This window comes from Sinohyriopsis cumingii, chromosome 8 (assembly GCF_028554795.1).
Source record: "Sinohyriopsis cumingii isolate HCF-2022 chromosome 8, ASM2855479v2, whole genome shotgun sequence".
Taxonomy (NCBI): Eukaryota; Metazoa; Mollusca; class Bivalvia; order Unionida; family Unionidae; genus Sinohyriopsis; species Sinohyriopsis cumingii.
This window is the reverse complement of record NC_142968.1, coordinates 85,417,429-85,437,334: the sequence shown is the minus strand read 5'-3', so window position 1 is coordinate 85,437,334 and position 19,906 is coordinate 85,417,429. Positions and strand designations below refer to the sequence as shown.

The 19,906-nt window shown below is 33.7% G+C and overlaps 1 protein-coding gene across 1 annotated transcript; it reads left to right on the top strand.

Moving 5' to 3' along the window:
* The first annotated feature begins 435 nt into the window (after positions 1-435).
* Positions 436-3,283, top strand: LOC149794047 (uncharacterized). The gene is made up of 3 exons (XM_089966502.1): positions 436-493; positions 1,430-1,811; positions 3,077-3,283. The coding sequence occupies exons 2-3, from the start codon at positions 1,439-1,441 to the stop codon at positions 3,094-3,096; spliced, it is 393 nt and encodes a 130-aa protein (XP_089822628.1). The 5' UTR covers positions 436-493; positions 1,430-1,438; the 3' UTR covers positions 3,097-3,283.
* The last annotated feature ends 16,623 nt before the right edge of the window (positions 3,284-19,906 follow it).

The following is a 19,906-nucleotide window of genomic DNA, read 5'->3' as shown; positions in this document are numbered from 1 at the left end:
GCACAATAAAATATCAATAAATACCATTATCTTGAAATTGTCTTTACAAAAATAAGCATAACCTTAACTTTTGATTTGTCATTCAATTTTAGTTATATAAAATCAATCTAAATTTAAAATCAACCACAAAAGTAGGAAAATGTTGACTCCAGAAGAAAACTATTTTTCATTACACATACATGTTTTGCAGACGTGCTCTAATTTTAATGTTTTTGTGTTAGGTACTGATATGTTGACATCTGCATTTTAATGAAAAACTCTTGCGGGTTTCAATGTTTTTGTTTCTATGACAGTTCCGGATTTGTTCAGGCTGCACAATACGTGCGCGTGGTCATATATAATTTTATAGACGTTTTTATTGGTTTTCATTGAAAATAAATGATTAATGAAATAACGCTAAGTCCGGCATTAATGGCAAAACATCTTGCGGTAGATTTGTATAAATACCGAATTCGACTGCTCCGAGAGCAGAGAAGAAGGCCCTTTCCTACAGGTAAGCTCTTTTCTGAACACGTACATTCAATCTTTATATTTACTTGAGAGATTTATAAACTAATGGAAGACATCGTATCTTTACTAAGGAATTGTTTGGTTGACTAATTAGTATTTCATTGCACATCAGCTCACGATAAACTATTTACAACTTAAACAATTGAATTATAGTGCTGGTACCGAGAAAAGTTGGTATCGGCTAAATACGAACCAGCAACCCGCTAAATATAAATCTGGCACACCGTGGTTTCCAAAGATATAAACGTAAACGCAATAGTTTGATTATTCGAACCTACTTAAATACAAAGCCTTGACGTAATAAAACAGTCAAGACTTAGGGTGAGGAATTATAGGAAACTTCTGCAAGTATTACCTGTGGAATGTGGCTTACAGGTAGCCACCTGTGCAGAACTGTAACATCGTATCAAAATATATCTAATACGTAAGCGTTTTGTGGTGCGTATTAAATATTCTGTATACAACATTTGAAACATTTGCATTTCTAAAGTGTACGTCATGTGGGGTCGTGCTTAATTTCAAATTATCTTTAATTCTTCGCCTTTTGTTGTGTTACACCAATTATGATGCAATTGTACCCAAATAGCAAAGAATTCATTTTCAAATCGATATGTTTTCACTGCATTAAGATAATAACTTAGCGTAAACCTTTGCCAATATAAAAAAGCGAAGTAATTGTTTCATTATATTTGCCATCAAACTTAAGACACAATGCAAATTGTCTGTAGAAGATTTTGGCATTGTAATGGTTATTTGTCTGTATGAAGCCTGTTAATATTGCAGTCAACATTTCAATGCAGCCAAAACTATTCGAAAGCTGAATGCATGAAAAGCAGACGACTGAGAGAAGTTTGAAGGAGAAGCATCATGAACAATAATGCCATGAACAATGTAATGCTCTGAACATTTCTTTTTGTAGTCACTCAAAATGAAGATAGTAGTTTTGCTGCTCGTTGTCATTTTGGCTTCCGCCAACGCCTTCTGGAAAAAACCACCCCCAAAGAAATGGGGATTTGGCGGAGGTTTCGGAGGTGGATATGGTGAGGGCTACGGAGGTGGATACGGTGGTGGTTACGGAGGCGGATACGGAATGGGATATGGCGGTGGATATGGAGGAGGTTACGGTGGTGGATACGGGGGTGGATACGGAATGGGATATGGCGGTGGGTATGGAGGAGGTTACGGTGGTGGATACGGGGGTGGATACGGAATGGGATATGGCGGTGGATATGGAGGAGGATATGGTGGTGGAATGGGAGATGGATTTGGAATGGGTTATCATTTCAAATGGCCAAAGAAATGTAAGTATTGTATGTATTGGGAATATAATAAATCTTTAGCATCTGTTACAAATTGTTCATCCACATCTTACCGCGTCGGTATATAGGTTTTTACGATTGATGCAGTATATTGATTCTGAGAGAAACTATCTACAATATCAAATCGAATATATACTGTGTACATCTCAGTCGATTGACTTGTCTTACTCTCCGTTTGTCAAGTGTTTGGAACACATCCCATTCAACACTTGATTGTTGGTACAATCATCGCATATGCTGTTAATTTAAGAGAAAGGCAGTGAAAAGAGAAAGAAAAAAGTCAATCACACAGGGAAACTTAGCAAGGTTGATTCGTTATCGGTATAGATCACCTTTAGTGGAATATTAGTTTTGCATTACACATGGATTATTATAATCTATATATTTTCATTACTTAAAGATTGCATGGAAAAATTATTTCCTGATCAGAGTTTCCTTCTGATGTCATTGCATTAAAATAAAAGAAAATTAGAATGAATTTTCCAACGCAATCCAAAGTAAGACCGGTATGAAATAGCTATTTGTTGTAGAAATGAGACATTAGTCTGCGCCTATCTTTAATCGCAAATTATAATCGCCTCATCTGAAGAGATTTATCATATACAAATATTCTCCAAGCTTTCGACACAAGAAAAAAAGGAAGAAAAAAGAAACCATTTCGATAGTATTTTCGCTCGTAAAAGAAACAATATAAATATTATATTATGCAAAGGAGAAGGTTGTTCTGTTTTTGTAATATCACTTAGACATTAAATAACGCTAAATCATTCATTTATATGAAAAGGTAGTTGAATAGTATGTATATTGTCTATCGAAGAAGACATATATAACTAGGTTGCTTTTGTGCTTTTAATAAAAATAACAACAGCTTGAGTTTTTTCTCATCTTTCATCGAAATTGTACGCTTTACAAGTTAATAGAGCAACTATATTTCCCCTGAAAATTGAAACTACAGATTTTTTCTTAAACATTAATCAGCAAAATGTGCCCGATGAATGTTCAAGAAAGATCAGTGCGAAGGACGAGAGAACCGGTAATTCTACAGACTGACAAATAAATTCGGAACAATTAAAACTTAATAACAAACAATTCATTTTACATTTTACATTAATGTCATGAACTTATTCTCTAGTTGAATCAAATATATATATATATATATATATATATATATATATATATATATATATATATGTAACTATATGTCGATCTACTCAGTATCGTGATTCTTTTATTCTTCTCGTTTTCAGTCCCTCCCAAGAAATATTAAACGTCCAACAAAGTGAACTGAAGTGTTATAGATATATATCTTAATGGACAAACGGGACCTGAATGATGGATGGCATGAAGAATATAAACAACAGCTAATAGACACTTTATCAATAAATTGTGATGTATGTCGACATTTTCATGCAGTGAAATATTGTTTATTAAATTCAATAAAAAACAAAAATCTTTTCAGTTAATTTTGTTTCAGTCTCGTCTTAATGAATGATGGCTGAACTGTGCTGACATAAAAATATTAATCGTTCTTTTCTTGATTTTGGTTCCTACCTATAGAAATTGTTTTTGCGTATTATTTCTTTGAAAGCCACGTTTCCTGTTACAGGAGTTGGATAGGGGTTTTATTCACTATACGTGGTCACTGCGGATAAATTGCTATCTTTTGCGTGCAGTTAGTATTGTAACACATAAAAATACAATATTAGAAAACATTGTGCAATTTCATTATTAAATTTACTTTCCAATATGGAATACATTTTATTTTATACGAAAAAGCCTTATTCTTAAACATGTGTCATTTTACACACACACACAAGAACAGATACACGCACACGCATACACATAAAACAATATTAAATATTTTTGCAGTGTATAAAGATAAGAAGGCAACCTTGTCTTTCAAAATGCATACCAAAGTTAGAATCCAATCTCGGAGATTTATCTTATACAAATATTCTCCAAGCTTGTGACACTTATAAAAAAAGAAGGAAAAAGAAATCACGTAGACAGTTTTGTCGCACTTAAGAGCAAACAATGTAAATGATGTATTATGCAATGGACAGGATTGTTTCTAATTTGTTTATTACACTAAGACGTCAAAAAACGCCATGTCATTAAAATTCATATGAAAAGGTAGTTGAATAATATGCATATTGTCTATCGAAGAAAACATATTGCGTTTGGCTTGTTCTGTATGTTATTATATATATATATATATATATATATATATATATATATATATATATATATATATATCATAAAAGCTAGAGTTTTTCTCAACTATCATCGAAATTATACTTTTTTAAACTTACAAAAATATCTTTGACACTATTTTGTCTACTCGGGATAAAAGCTATCGTTAACTGTAATTTGTAATTTATCTAAAATTATCAATTCATTAATTAAACTAAATGCCAAAAAATGGATTTATTAAATATTTAAAACCAAAATCTCATATCTTACATTTATTAATTTCATTTCAACACCAGGGACAATTCAACCCCAAGACAATTTGACATCAACTTATATATTGTGTCCCGTGTTTATGTATGGGTCATATAATAGTACAAAACCATTTTGTTCTATAAACAAGGTAAGACAGACATACTGAAGTTGACTGGGTCAGCCGTTCAAATTTTGTATGCAATAACAACATGTGTCGCTGTATGAATATTGGGAGAATTTAAACTGAAACTAGACAACGATAATGTTAATGGTAAAGGATTATGACTTGGACGTGTATGAGTTGGATTTTTACGTAGCTTTAACAATTGTTCAGTCATATCGCTACGATGTCTGCAGTGTGGCATTATGTAGTGATGTTTAGCACTGGGGCATCATGTCCCACTCAGTCACATTATCATGAAACCTGACCGACCAGTCCTAACACTAACTTCTTAATGCTGAGCGCCAAACAAGGCAGGTGTTAGTACCATATTTGTAAGTCTTTGGTATGACTCTGCCGGGGATCGAACCCACGACCTGCCGCATCCATAGCGGATGCACTAACCATTAGGCCACCAGAGCGATTAATGGTTAAAGGACAAATATGTTAATTGATTATGTAGAATTAAAAGAAAATACGTTGCAGTTCTAGTACCAAGTAGACAAACAATCTTTTTAACTAATACTTATAAATGTCAAAAAGATATGCTAGCTTTTGTAAACATGTACAGTATAAGGGACATATAATATTTCATGGCTTGTTTCAATCATACATCGTTAATATGCGATTAACACAATTCAGTTAGCATTACACCAAAATATGTCCAGACGAAATGTCGCAATAAAAGATTTACATTGATGATCTGAATCGACGAGTATGTACGGTAAATGTAATGTTGCTTGTTGCGTCAATAGTGCATATTTGAATCAATTTGGTTATGATGATTAGATGTCTGTAATTTCCCGAGCTGTGAAATCATGAAGAACTTTTATTCACCTGTGACTATTATACTATTGAAAAGTATATAATGAATAATACTAAATATAAGTAACAAAGAAGAAAATGTGCTCTTTAGAATTAGACGTTTTGACATTCGCGTAAAACACCAGTTTGTATTAAATGGAGACATTTACAATTACTTTCACATATCACGGACACATAATTTCTGCAAACTTGTCAGCTGAAGAAGATATTTTATATCAGAGCTCTTTCGTGTACATTCTGACATTGTAACACGAGGATTCGGTACGTATAGCTGTTTTGTATAGTTTTCATTTTTAAATAAGTACTGTACTTACTTTTATTGTTCCATGCATTGGTGTAATTATTTGAGGAAGTGTTTACTCAAAGCAGATGTCTGTTATAACAATGTGCATAGTTCTTTTATAATCACCCGCGTAAAGAGAGCTTGTGATTTAGTTTCTTTTCAGAAAACGATTGACTCTTTTTGTTCAAATGTACATAGATAGTTTTCTTCTTGAAACAACGTAATCATATAATTCTGCAGTTTGATGTATTAAAGGCATACCAAGACTAGCGAATACTTATGCATAACAACATTCATTTGTTTCTGTTAATAAAATAAAGTCAGTTCTAGAAACGCGCTAATTATTGTTTTAAAATTTATATATAGATAATAAATTTTAAAAAATTCCTGTCCCAAAAGTTATGGTGAAATGTTTTTAATCAAGGTGTATGTCCAAGGGCTTAAGGAAGGAACTACTTTTGTTTCAAGTTGTGCTCCCCGTGCACTGTACAATACAATAAATAAGCAAAACCCTTATTTGAAAATACAGTGAAAGAAACCTTACCTTGCATTATAATCATTTATTCCTTATTTGTTCATCATCAGAATAATTTAAAGAAAACTATATCAACGAATTTCATACATGTAGCGGACCCCGGATGTTGTAAGCATTCTTACTGTAGTGTGAATCGCTTATGTCAGATACAAAAATTGCAAAATGACACATTATAAGTTGCAACGTGTCAAAGATTGTATCCAGGTTAACTATACGACAGTTCATCGCAAAAAAAATAATTATTTGAAAATACATTCACTTTGACTCCAAATGATAATCTTTTCTCTAGCATGGGTTACAAAAGTTTAATTATAGGAAGTTATTGTTGTGTATGCATTTTACAATGTGCCCATCAATGCCAGTTTGTATCAATTATCATTACATATGGCAAACAAATAGAAGCCCTAGTAATGAATAAACACATCTGGTAGCGAGCAGTAAACTCTTTGCTTAAACTTACAGACAGAATCTTCAGTACAAATGCATTTGTATTACAACAATCCAAACATGGAAACTGACTTTGGATTCTTTTAAGTTTATCAGTTTTGTTTTAGTGAAGATGGCAAACATAAGGAAGCCAACTTTGGTTCTTTTTAAGTGTGCCTATTTCTTTTCTTTTTCAAAGTCGTCTGATATTATGTAGCCAGCTTGGATTCCTTTTTACATGTATTTCCGGCAATTTTGAAGATAAATTGAAACAGAGATACAGTTTTGAAAGCGATATAAGGCTGAACGATAGTTTTCAATAATTTCATTTAAATGTTTCCTATTCAAAGTTTATAGCGCTTTTATTTTCGATAAGAAGAGTGTACGCGGTCTTGTGGGGGTAAATGTACGTCACTTCCGGTTGGGGCACTATAGAGTTGGAAAATCGTAGCGAAGGTTAAGTAATTACGTTGTATACTTCTACTTCGAGTGATTCAGTTGTTATTTCGTCTTTAAACTTGATAATATTTTTATTTTTGTTGTGCCAGTATCACTACTGTTAATCATGTTATGCAAACCTGATGGGGGCCCCGAGTGGCCTAGTGGTCTAAAGCGCTCTCCGTTAAGGATCACTGCCATCTCACCTCTGCCTGCGTGGGTTCGAGTCTCATTGGACTAATGTGGGTATGTGAGAAAGCTTGCCAGTAGATTCTCGTGGGTCGGTGGTTCTTTCCGGGGTTTTCCCGGGTTCTTTCTCCACCATTAATACTGGCCGCCATGTATAGCCTATCATGTGCTGAAAAATGGCGTTAAACCCTACAACAACAACAAGAACAAACCTGATGTAAAACGAAATGTGTTAGAGTATGGCTTTTGACATTAAAACATTGAAAGGAAACCCCAAATAAAGATAAAAAGAATCCCCAGCAGTTTCTTAATACCTACCTATTAAATATCTAATCACATCAATATCCAAGTAAAATAATACAAATCAGTAGGTTTGATTGGAGTAATCGTAAAGAAGGTCTTGAAATATATGTTGAAATAAATTATTACCTAGTAAAGGTCGTTGGAAAATGTTTGTACTTGTGATCCCAAATGTTATTTTCCACATGTCTTGCTTGAAGTCTTAAAGAAAATAAATATACGAAACTTTTCTGCAGGAACACTTTTATTTTGGCGTCATTTAGAGGGCCTTTGGAGCCTTTTGTAATTACTCATGTTGGAAACGATTTAAAGTAGGTCATACATTTATAGGCTTGAATATTAACAAGGTTTTGTCCAGACATTAGCACTAGAGATACAGCAGCATTTATATGGAAATGTTTTAGATTACAAACATTTAACCAATTTGATGTTATGAACGTATAAATTTCGTCTACAACAATGTACGAATTGTAAAAGAAATACCTAAAATCTTAATGGTGTTATAGCGTTGAATATAACAAAATAAAAAACACAACCAATCAAAAGCTACACTTGAATGTGAAAAACTCTCAAAAATGATATATTTAACACAATATATTAAAGGGAAAATCGTCGGCCATTCAGTAGGAATGAAAACTTGAAAGAGAATAGTATTCTGCAAATGACGCCAAAGTAAGTTTGTAGCGAAGCGCAGAAAAAAAACAACACATCCACAATACAGAGCTAAGATGAAATTTATTAGATTTATTTTGGAAAATATGTATCCACAAAAGTAATTCAGCTTAATGATAGAAAACGATTAAGAAATATAAATAAGTTATGTGTTTTATGAAAATGAATGTATGAATCAATAGTGAGTTAGATCCTAGACAAAAATTTAAACATAAGGTAAGCACAATGCAATGAAAATCAATTTCCAACGAAAAGATTACTGAATTCAAGACGAACGAAGTAGATTCAGTCATAATTGAAAATACCGAACACTGAATCGAGCACTAATATATATGTAGACGTATTACCTGTTAGAATATATAGAGAGCTTCCCGACAGGGTTAAAAGAAGAAATATCAACCAATAATAAGTATTAGGAACTTAGATGGTATAGACGTTTTTATGCATTAGTGTCATTTACTGCAACAAACAAATATACTTAATATATTATTTTTACGCACATCATCACAAACAGGCTATTTAGTACCGCGACTTAATTCGAATAAATGCTTTGCCTAAAGATCACACGCAGGATGGTGTGATGGTAGGATTCGAACCCGCACCCCTTTAATCCCTAACAAACGCTAAACACTGAGCCCCGGCGACTTAGTGAAGAAGAGACCTTATATGAATAATTTTAATAGGATGTTCGATACAAAATCTTTTCAGGGTATGCTTTTCAGACCAGGCACAAATCACTTCATCTGAGGCTATGTACTTGCCACGTTTATAACGCATTAATTGAAATACCAGTTAAGTTCCAAATACTAATTAGGTTCAAAATAAAATTGAACATCCTACCTCCAATCACTGTTATCCAGCTTTTGTCATTCAATCATTGCCCACTCAGCCGTTGTCTGCGTAAGCATGGATGAGAATTATTAGTTTTGGACCATGACCAAATCGTTCTAATGCAAGAAAGCATAGCATGTTATATCGAGGATTAAATTAAAACGGATAGTAATTTTGCCGGCATAACCTGACTTAACCATGTGTAAACTGTTTTTAAAAAAATGACAATAAGTACAGTTATTGACAGTAAAATTACTATTTCACGTTCAAATGTTTGCGGGTTTACATGCTGAGATATTGAAGTTAAATGAATTATGAAATGGCATATTACATGCTGAGATGTTGAGGTTAAATGAATTATGAAATGGCATATTACAGGCTGAGATGTTGAGGTTAAATGAATTATGAAATGGCATATTACACACTGAGATGTTGAGGTTAAATGAATTATGAAATGGCATATTACAAGCTGAGATGCTGAGGTTAAATGAATTATGAAATGGCATAGCATTACAAAACGAAAAGCATTCAATGAGGGCATAAAGTGTTCAGGTCAGAGACCGAAACGAACCACAACATAAATATATGATTTCATTCATAAAGTATGCTATTTAACCAAACAGTACACTATTACAGAATACTTACACTATACTATATACTTCAAGGGATTTTGTGCACTGTAAATTGAAGACAGACAGATTGCGCTAAAGTTATGTTTTTACCTGCGATGTATGAAAGCGTTTAGACCTATTTTTGTATCTTATTAGATGTAGATATCTATGTGAAAAGGATCGGTGACCGTGGCATCTAAGGCGTTGATACTTAGACACCAGACAACGACATGTACATTGTATTCAGAGTTTAAAAGACTGAAATTTTTAACTGAATTGGATTACACTGCCATCTCCTACCAACTCATTCTTCTGTATGAGTCCGAATGAGTTTGCCAGTCATGAAAAAATGGGGTAAACAACATTAATATTACGCACAAGGTAATGTCTTACATGCAAACAAGTAGTCATCTTGGGGCTCTAATTCTCGACACAGAACATAGGTTCAATTACTTAGAGAGTTTCCATAAAAGTTTATTCACCTTGATGCAAAATGGTGTGGTAATCAATATTATGCATAATTTATGTGAGGATCCCATGTGGCTGCAACAGACTTAATTAATGTATAGAAATAAAAAGAATTCCTTCTGGGAAAGTCAAGGTATCTTACTCGGAAATGCATACTTTAATGATTGTCAAGCTGGAGAATCATATGAATGTTTTTGCAAAGACAAATCGAATGGCATAATCAATAAAACGGAATATTTAATATCCGACAATTTATCAAGCCAGAAACAGAAAGTGGAATTTAAAAATGTACGTCTAATATTTATCCAGTGACGACAAAATCAATCCCTCATATCTTTTCTATTAATGATTTAAATCTTAACGCCAATACGTTTGAATTTCGATTTCTGCATTTGCAGAGCCATTATAAATGGATCCTGCGATAGTTAGACTTCTTTAATTTATAGAATGACGTTAATTGTAGAAAATCTGAAAGTAACAGTTCAGCATAAATAAAAGTGATGTTTGATACAAATTTTATAAATTGTAATATGTTGTTGCTAGCAATTGAGCAGGAATCTTTACTGTCTTACGCAGGAAACATATGTTTCCTGTTAGAAATTAAAAGATCAATATATAGCAACCATTAGTCATTGCTCCTTTATGCATATACTTGTATATATCAGTTTCATAAAAAAAAAATTGTCATCATACTTGTATACCATCTGCAACTAAAAATATTTTCTTTTTAAGCAACACTTTTTCTGATAGACTTATCGTTGCTTATCTATGAAAGTAGAAAACTATTCCTGTCAGTTTTTAAATAAATATATTTGATTAAAAGGGATCTAATTTAAAATACAGCATCAATACTCAGCACAATCAGTACTGTAGACATTTATACATTTTCTGACACAAAGTATTGCACAAATATTATTCAGGAAGAAAGATAACACGATTATGAAATATAAATATTATTCGAAATTTAATATTTGGTGTAATGAACGAACTAACTACATATTGCACAAACAAGGAATAAGAGCTATTCCATACAGGAGAGTCTATGCTGGTTACTTATGAAACCATTTCCAAACAGATATCATTAAAAACTGCAACAATATACATAAAATCATCATGTCAGTGATGTGTTGTCAAGATTAGATCAAACTGACCTAAATATGAGTTAACATACACTTCACTTTAATTATACCATTAAAACGGAGAACGTATATTTTAATGAAGAGAAATACTTGTACTAATAAAGTCCGTCAATGAAGTTTTTTAGAAAGAAAATATTGAATATGTTTCCATTTGCGAAGAGAAAGCATATATTATGAAAAGAGTTAATATAACGCTTTACGAAAACACAAATGGACATATGTATAGACATATATATTGCCAAATCACAATTCGGAATATTTCACTAGTAAATCAGAAGTCAGCTTTGAAAACAAAAATAGGTCACACTAATGGATTAACATATTCGTTTATCATGCAAACTGAAACCTAAAGCAAGCCTAACGTCAAATTAGGCAAGAATGCTGTAATTCCACATTTGGACATTTATTGATTCAATGCTCTCCTTTCCTGATTTTGGGTAAGACATATTTACGAGCAGAAAAAGTATTTTTAGGTGACCCTACTGTGAAGTAATTAGAGTTTGTAAAGGATAGACTATTGATATACTATTTAGACGAGCACTTCTGCTTTACAACATACAAGATGGTCTATACAATGTTGAAAACTAAAACGAAAGCAGAAGAAGGTAATAGTACTTCTGAGACAAAGAAAACTATTTAGGTCGTTAAAATAAAAAGAGTATGCACAACTGGTTCAAACTTTCAGAATAAAGTGGACCAAAGTATCTTGTACAACAGTTATTTTGACATCTTGCTTGATGAAATAATATCATTTGAATATTCTCAAAAGGTGTTATGGTACAGTAAAGCAAACTATTGACGTTATTACAATTACCATGTGAAACATAGAGTAGAACTCGAACTGTGCTTGATATATGAGATGCACAACTTTGACAAGGCAAATATGTTGACCCAATAATTTATTTAACTAGCAGACTGACTAACTAACAAATTAGCTAACTATATATGTATGTAATAAACTGACAACGAACAGCACAAAAATAGTGTCTAACTTGCATGAGCGCTTTCGACTCCAAGTTAGTCTTTTCAAAGGCAAATACAAAACATAGACAATACAAACAAATCAATCAGAAAATACCTTGTACTTGCAAAACTTATGTGACTATTTCCACAGACATTAAACCTATAAATGTATTATGTTTTTACTAGGTTATTTCAACTTGTTGACCTAGAAATCGAGTAGTATAACGATATCTATTATTTTATGTCAATGTATATAAGTTCAAATTATATCCCGGATATTTCATTGTTATAGTAGCAATTACAGGATATATGGTGACTCAAAAGCAAATTTAGTGAATTATTTAAAAGAAAATATGTCGGCTTCAGAAAGATAATTGTTTGTGCATGGCTGTTTTTTCTAGTCGTCTTGGTGTAAACCTCTTGGGTAAAAGGGTACTGAGGCTGTGTATCCATTAAGATTTCGTTTCTGTCTTGGTTTCAGAACTCCAGTTGAGGTTGTAAGCGATTGCAAAATGTGTTATATCACCGAAAGTGTGGCCACGGAAAGAGAAGTGTTCTGCTTCTAGGCTTCTTTACAGCGTCTTTTTCATTCAATCAGATCAATGAAAGTTGATCCTTTCCTGTAGAATTTTTGTTTCTCCGACATGCTGAAGGCTACAGATCGTACATGTGAGGAGATAAATTACATTCTCTGTTTTGCACCTTTAGTTTGGACCAAGTATGTTCAGCATGTCTCTAGTGGCTGTGCTAGAAAATGTCCTGGTCTCTTTCATATGTTGAAAGGTTTTGCACCTATGATTGCCACAGGAGCCATACTGACTAGAGTGGTATTGGTTAGTGATTTGCGTTAGCATCGCCATGACTAGGATTTCCCTTAGGTTTTTAGGGATCCATAAGGCTACTACAGGTTTGTTCCGGATGATTAACTTTAGTGCGCCACATGATTCCACGAAGGGTCAGTGTTTTCCGCTAATTTTACATACTTTAGGGTTGTCTGGATGGTGTGTCAGGATAAACGGTATTTTATCATCCTTTACCTTCTCTCCATATTTTGGTAGGTTATTGCGGTTTGTTTGTTTAGCCTTTTGAGTTGTCTCCGCAATTCTTGTCGTAGCCTCGGTAAATCAAATGTTTAGATAACTATTCAGGCCGTTTGAGGAATGTTTCATCGTCGGAGAGAATTCTGTGTATCCTAAGTGTTGGATGTTCCTAGTGCAGTGTTTTGGATGACAGGTGGTTGGGAGGAGATACGGGTGTTTGTCGGTTGGTTTCAATCAGATGCCTATATCGAATTAGTTTATTATTACAATATATATATATATATATATATATATATATATATATATATATATATATATATATATATATAATAAAAAAATAACTAATTCTATAGAGGCATCTATTCGAACAAGTGGAGGTGGTGGTGAAAAGGTTGTACAAATCCTTTCGTTGGCAAAGTTAAACATGGAATGAAACTTACTGACAAGCGCTTGTTAGAAATGGGTAAGAACAACCAGTAGCAGCATTGCGTGTTATCATTTGGCTGTCGTAGTCAGCATTTGGCTGTTGTAGTCAGCATTTGGCTGTTATCATTTGGTTGTAGTAGTCAGCATTTGGCTGTTGTAGTCACCATTTGGCTGTTATCATTTGGCTGTCGTAGTCAGCAAATAAATGTTTCACTATATGCTGATGATATTAAGGTCTTTATAGAAACATTAATTGGTTTGTTATTAGCTGTTTTGATCAAAGGCAAACAGAAAGCGACACTAATAATGAAACGAAATAGTTTATTATTAAAAGGAAGTATACTAGCTTCTTCTACCATTGTAATAATTATTACCCGTGTCCATTTGTTTCTAAATATATTTCTTTAAAATCGCGCACAGGTTTGGCTCTGTAGAGTACAAGACTTTTATTATTGTTATGCATCTTATACAGATTGTTAATACTCACATTGTTAATACTCACATTTCCTGCTTTTCGATCGGTTTTTTAAGATTAATCATTTTATTAATTCTTACTGACTATTTTTCCGAAGCTATAATTCAGGTTGTTACCATGTTAGTATTTATAGCAGTATCTGTTCCTGGACTAAAGTTGTCTGATGACTTATGGTATATTGTTATTGTAACCTGTTTTGCCACCTAGTTTAATGACGATATCACTTGCTACCATAACCACACCATCACCATAACATCATAGTTTAGCCTAATTTGTTGATATTGTCTTTAAATGATTTCATCCGAGTCATACCAATGTTCCTCCAAAAGTGCCTGTTTTATAGTGCCTTGTACGGTTGAAACTGGCAAAGTACAGATGGTCTATTTCATCCAGAGCCACCAATACTTTGATGTGTTCTTAAAATCGCTAACCGGTTACTCTGTTAATGTTAATGCAAAAGAAAGCGCATGTGATTTCACCAGATGTAACATTGACTTAATTACATTTACCTATTTCAGCATATTTTTTATGATCTTGTGTAGACTCCCCAATTCCCGATCGTACAGCATTTTGTTCTTCATGACCCATTGCAATATAGTATTTTCCACAATAATATACCTCCAGTTCAGTCATGATGAGAAGAAATATTAAATTTATTTCATATCAAGTAAATTATTTAGAATCATGGAATAGTATGTCGTATTAAAAAACAGACCGTCATGTAACCATTTTTTGCATTGAGTCAAAATTCTTCTTATGTGGAATCCATATATTGCCTTTACTAATTATGATAGGATAGTATGTGTTAAATCGAATATTTTAAAGTCTTATGTCGTTATACATACTGTCCATTAAGGTCGAGTATTTTTTTTTTGTGTCTTATGTCGTTATATATACTGTCCATTTTCATTGACAATCATCTAGGTTTTTCATATCACACTACAATCCTATGTATGTTCATAGAATCTTCGTTATCAAATATTAGCGTGTAATTGTATAAAATGACCAGTCAATTATGCATACAATATCTGTATATTTTACTTGTTTGCATGTGTCTGCAAATGTGCCATGACTTAATCGTGAAACAGTTGCTGGATAGTTATCAAGAGGAGCCAATTGTTAGAAATTTCTTAAATATTAAGTCCATTACTTTGTTCTGCCAATTTTAATTTTTTATAAATTAAAAAATATAACATAATGGCTGGTAGATATTTATCAATTGTTTTAAATGATAGAATGTCACCCCTTTATTATCTACATTAATGAGGTACGTTAGTTTGTTTTGCTATATGTAAACTCTGGGTATGTCGGTTTTGCAGTCTCTAGTCGTCATATTCTTTAAAGCCCTAAGCCATGTTTTGCTTTTTTTTTCCACAATGAGTCCGTCTTTAAATAGTGTGGTTAATAATGTTTAAAATATATATCAGTGTATTGAAACTGTGAAAATGGTAAGGAGACAAATTATATATATATATATATATATATATATATATATATATATATATATATATATATATATATATATATATACCCTGTTAATACACATTATTAACACGAAAAACATACTTAAAACTGGATTTAAAATTAAATGCATGTAGTAAAGATTGAAAATATTAAAATGCTTATCCATGAAAAGAATGAGTGGAAGAAAATGAAAAAAAACATAAATGACAAGGAACAATAAAGGAAAGAAAAAATGTGAAGAAAACTAGTGATTTTTTTATTTCGCCGCTTTGTAGGTAAAAGAATCAATTGATAGAAAGAAAAAAAACTTATGTGCATAATAAAAAGGATGATATCTGATTTTTCTTGACGATCTGGATACCAAAGTATAATTTTATATGTGATTCCATAATCTTTACAACGTAACACAAATGCAATATTGCATCAGCAATAACAACAGCTGTAATAATAATAATAATAATAATAATAATAATAATAATTACAGCTGCTTCTTCAAGTTACAATGGTTTATCTGCTATTGTTACCTTACTTTAATCATTTTTTCCTTTTATGTTCTTCTCATACTCTTTGTGCTATATGAATAACCATTGTTACTTTCACTTCTGCTACTGTTACGACTGTTACGGAACATTTCACAAGCCAATCTACTTCTGTTACTGCATTTTATGTTTTGGTTTGTACATCTACTGCTCCTCACCGCCCGACCAATAATGTATTATGTTGCTCCCATGCAAATTAACAACATTTATTTAAAATATGCATACTAAGTATTCTTGTGGAAGTAAAGACTTCAAATCAGCCATGAGAGTGATATTAAGAATCAAAATGAAGGAAGAACAACTTATGAACTTCTTCTCATCCTGTGACATTTTACTCATTGCTAATGTACTATCATTTTGAACAATGACATAGTAAACATGTCATGATCGTGCATGCTTCTCCAATAAATAAGTTCACATTAAATTTTTTTCTGTCATCCAACGTTTTCATATGACTTGCATCGAAATTTAAATATCAACCACAAAATTAAGAAAATAAGATTTTTTTGTCAATATACATAGCTATCATAATAGTTTGTACACAAAAAGTATGTTTTATAATTGGAATGGTTTTTTGTTGGGTACTGATTTATTGACATCTGAATTTGGGTTTAAAACATCTGCCGGTTTGAACGTCTTTGTCTTTCAGGGGGTTTCGGATTGATTCAGGCTGCACAATACGTGCTCTTGGTCATATGACAGTTTTATGCCCGTTTCTGTTCAATATAAATCAAATGATTAATGCATTAACGTTAAGTTTTGCATTTATAGCTAAAACGTTGCGGAAGATTTGTATAAATACCGCATGATTGCTGCGATAGTAGAGAAGACGGCCCTCTCCTAAAGGTACGTTCTTCTCTGCATATGTAGATTCAAACTTCATGTTTGCTAAAATGTATTACAAACTAATCCAATATAGTAGATTTCTACTGGTTGATTACTTGGGTGACTAATTTTTATTTAATTGTACATGAGCTCACAAACAACTGAGATAACTGGATTATGGTGTGTTGCCCATGTACATTATGAGTAGTGAAGTGGGGCACTATAGGGTCTATGGGAATTAGCATTACAGACCCCCCCCCCCCCCCCGGGCCTGTATAGGGTCTATGTAAATTTAACATGGAGAAAAACCCTGGGCCTGTATAGGGTCTAGGGGAATTAGCATTACAGACCTTCTTGGGCCGGTATAGGGTCTATGTAAATTTAACATTAACCACCCTGGGCCTGTATAGGGTCTATGTAAATTTAACATGGAGAAAAATCGTGGGCCTGTTTAGCGTCAAGGGGAATTGAACATGGGGAATAAATCGTGGGTCTGTTTAGCGTCAAGGGGAATTGAACATGGGGAATAAATCGTGGGACTGTCTAGCGTCAAAGGGAATTTAACATATGGAAATTGAACATGGTGGGTCTGTATAGCGTCAAGGGGAATTGAACATGGTGGGATCGTCTAGGGACAATGATGGTAGAGGGTCAAACACAACAGAGACAGAGACATACATACACTAGTACAAGCGTGAGATTTATATATAAAGCATTACCAAGACCTGAAATCTTGCTGGGGTGTTCAAAAATTTGCATAATTGTAATGATGCTATAAATAGCTATAATCAAGGAAATGCTCAACGACAAAATGGATGTGACTAAAATTAACGCTAAAATGACGAAATTGTCCCAGAATTTAAAGGAAAATAAACATATCCCCGAAAATTAAGTTACAATGGTTTAGACTAAAATGGATAAAATTAGTAACTACTTACAATATCAACTTGTGTGACGATCGTGGATAAACACCCATGTATCTATTTATAGCTATAATCACCTAAAATTCCTATGAAATCCCACTATCTATTTATATTACAACTTGTGGGTTATTCCTTTGGAAAACCCCACTATCTTTTTATAGCCTCAGCTTGAGTGACGTTCCTGTTTATGAACTCTAGTACATATGTATAGCTACAACCTGTGGAAATCCCCAAGTCCATATTTATAGTCTCAAAATTTCCAGCGTCAGTGACGTCACTGTACTGAACACTAGGGGATAAATGTCAACAGTGTTGCAAGTGGCTGACCTGAATACACGCTACTGCAGGTAGGTAGGTAGAGTGTATCTGATAGGGATAAAGTGAGTTTTATAGGGACAAATAGAGACCAATACACACACACACACACACAAACACACACACACACAACGTACGCGCGCAGACATACGCACACACACACACACATACACACACACACACACACACAGAGGGAACAGGAAAAACCAAACCCCAAATATACTATCAACACAGAAGGGAGATAATACAAACCCCAAATAAACTATCCACACAAACGTACGCGAACGCATACAAACCCCAAATATACTATCCACACAACGTCGCTAACGCATGCAAACCCCAAATATACTATCCACACAAACGTACGCGAACGCATACAAACCCCAAATATACTATCCATACAAACGTACGCGAACGCATACAAACCCCAAATATACAATCCATACAAACGTACGCGAACGGATACAAACCCCAAATATACTATCCATACAAACGTACGCGAACGTAATACAAATCCCAAATATACTATCAACACAGAAGGGAGATAATACAAACCCCAAATATACTATCCACACAAACGTACGCGAACGCATACAAACCCCAAATATACTATCCATACAAACGTATGCGAACGCATACAAACCCCAAATATACTATCAACACAGAAGGGAGATAATACAAACCCCAAATATACTATCCACACAAACGTACGCAAACGCATACAAACCCCAAATATACTATCCATACAAACGTACGCGAACGCATACAAACCCCAAATATACTTTCCATACAAACGTACCCGAACGCATACAATTCCCAAATATACTATCCACACAACGTCGCTAACGCATACAAACCCCAAATATACTATCCACACAACGTCGCTAACACGTACAAAACCCAAACATACTATCCACACAACGTCGCTAACGCATACAAACCCTAAATATACTATCCACACAACGTCGCTAACTCATACAAACCCCAAATATACTATCCACACAACGTCGATAACGCATACAAACCCCAAATATACTATCCACACTCGGGAGGAAGAAGAAAAAAACAACCAAATATACGATCTACACAACGTACGCGAATACACACACACACACACACACACACACACACACACACACACACACACACACACACACACACACACACACACACACACACACACACACGCACACCACAGTGGGAAGAAGAAGGAAACCATTATACACTATCCACACGGAGTGAAGAAATAACCCTTTATATATACTATCAACAGAGAGTGAAGAAAATAACCCATTATATTCCATCAACACAGAGTGAAGAAGAAAAAGTTTTTTGAAAGCACCTAAGCCCTCACTTGCAATGACCAACTCTGCCAAACACCTACACCCCACCCCCCACTCCCAACACTACAAAACCCATTTAACCCGTTATTTTATGGCATCAGTGTGTGACTTAGGAAACATCAAGACACAAAATGATGGATGAATAGACTGACTATTGTTTACCGACTTGCATGCCTAAAGAGCGTGCGTGAAGGAAAACATCCTTCCATTTCAATCCTAACTAAAACGTGATCCAGAGGGATAGAGAGAGGTGAAAGAGCACAATTTCATAAAGTGTGAGTAAAAACAAAACACGCCATCCTTATTATACAATGTCAAGACCAAGAGACACTTACGTTTTCTTTCTGGTCTATTCTCTTTTAGAAGGTAGTATGAAATTTCACATCAGGGCCAACGCATAGGCTCACATTGTCAATTTTTCCATTTCCATGTCTTTACTGGC

What these genes read in the sequence shown, in the direction of transcription:
- LOC149794047 (XM_089966502.1), top strand. Translation starts at nt 1,439, where the DNA reads ATGAAGATAGTAGTTTTGCTGCTCGTTGTCATTTTGGCTTCCGCCAAC. An exon ending in TTTCAAATGGCCAAAGAAAT is followed by an intron (nt 1,812 to 3,076) that starts GTAAGTATTGTA and finishes TCTCGTTTTCAG; the next exon opens with TCCCTCCCAAGAAATATTAA.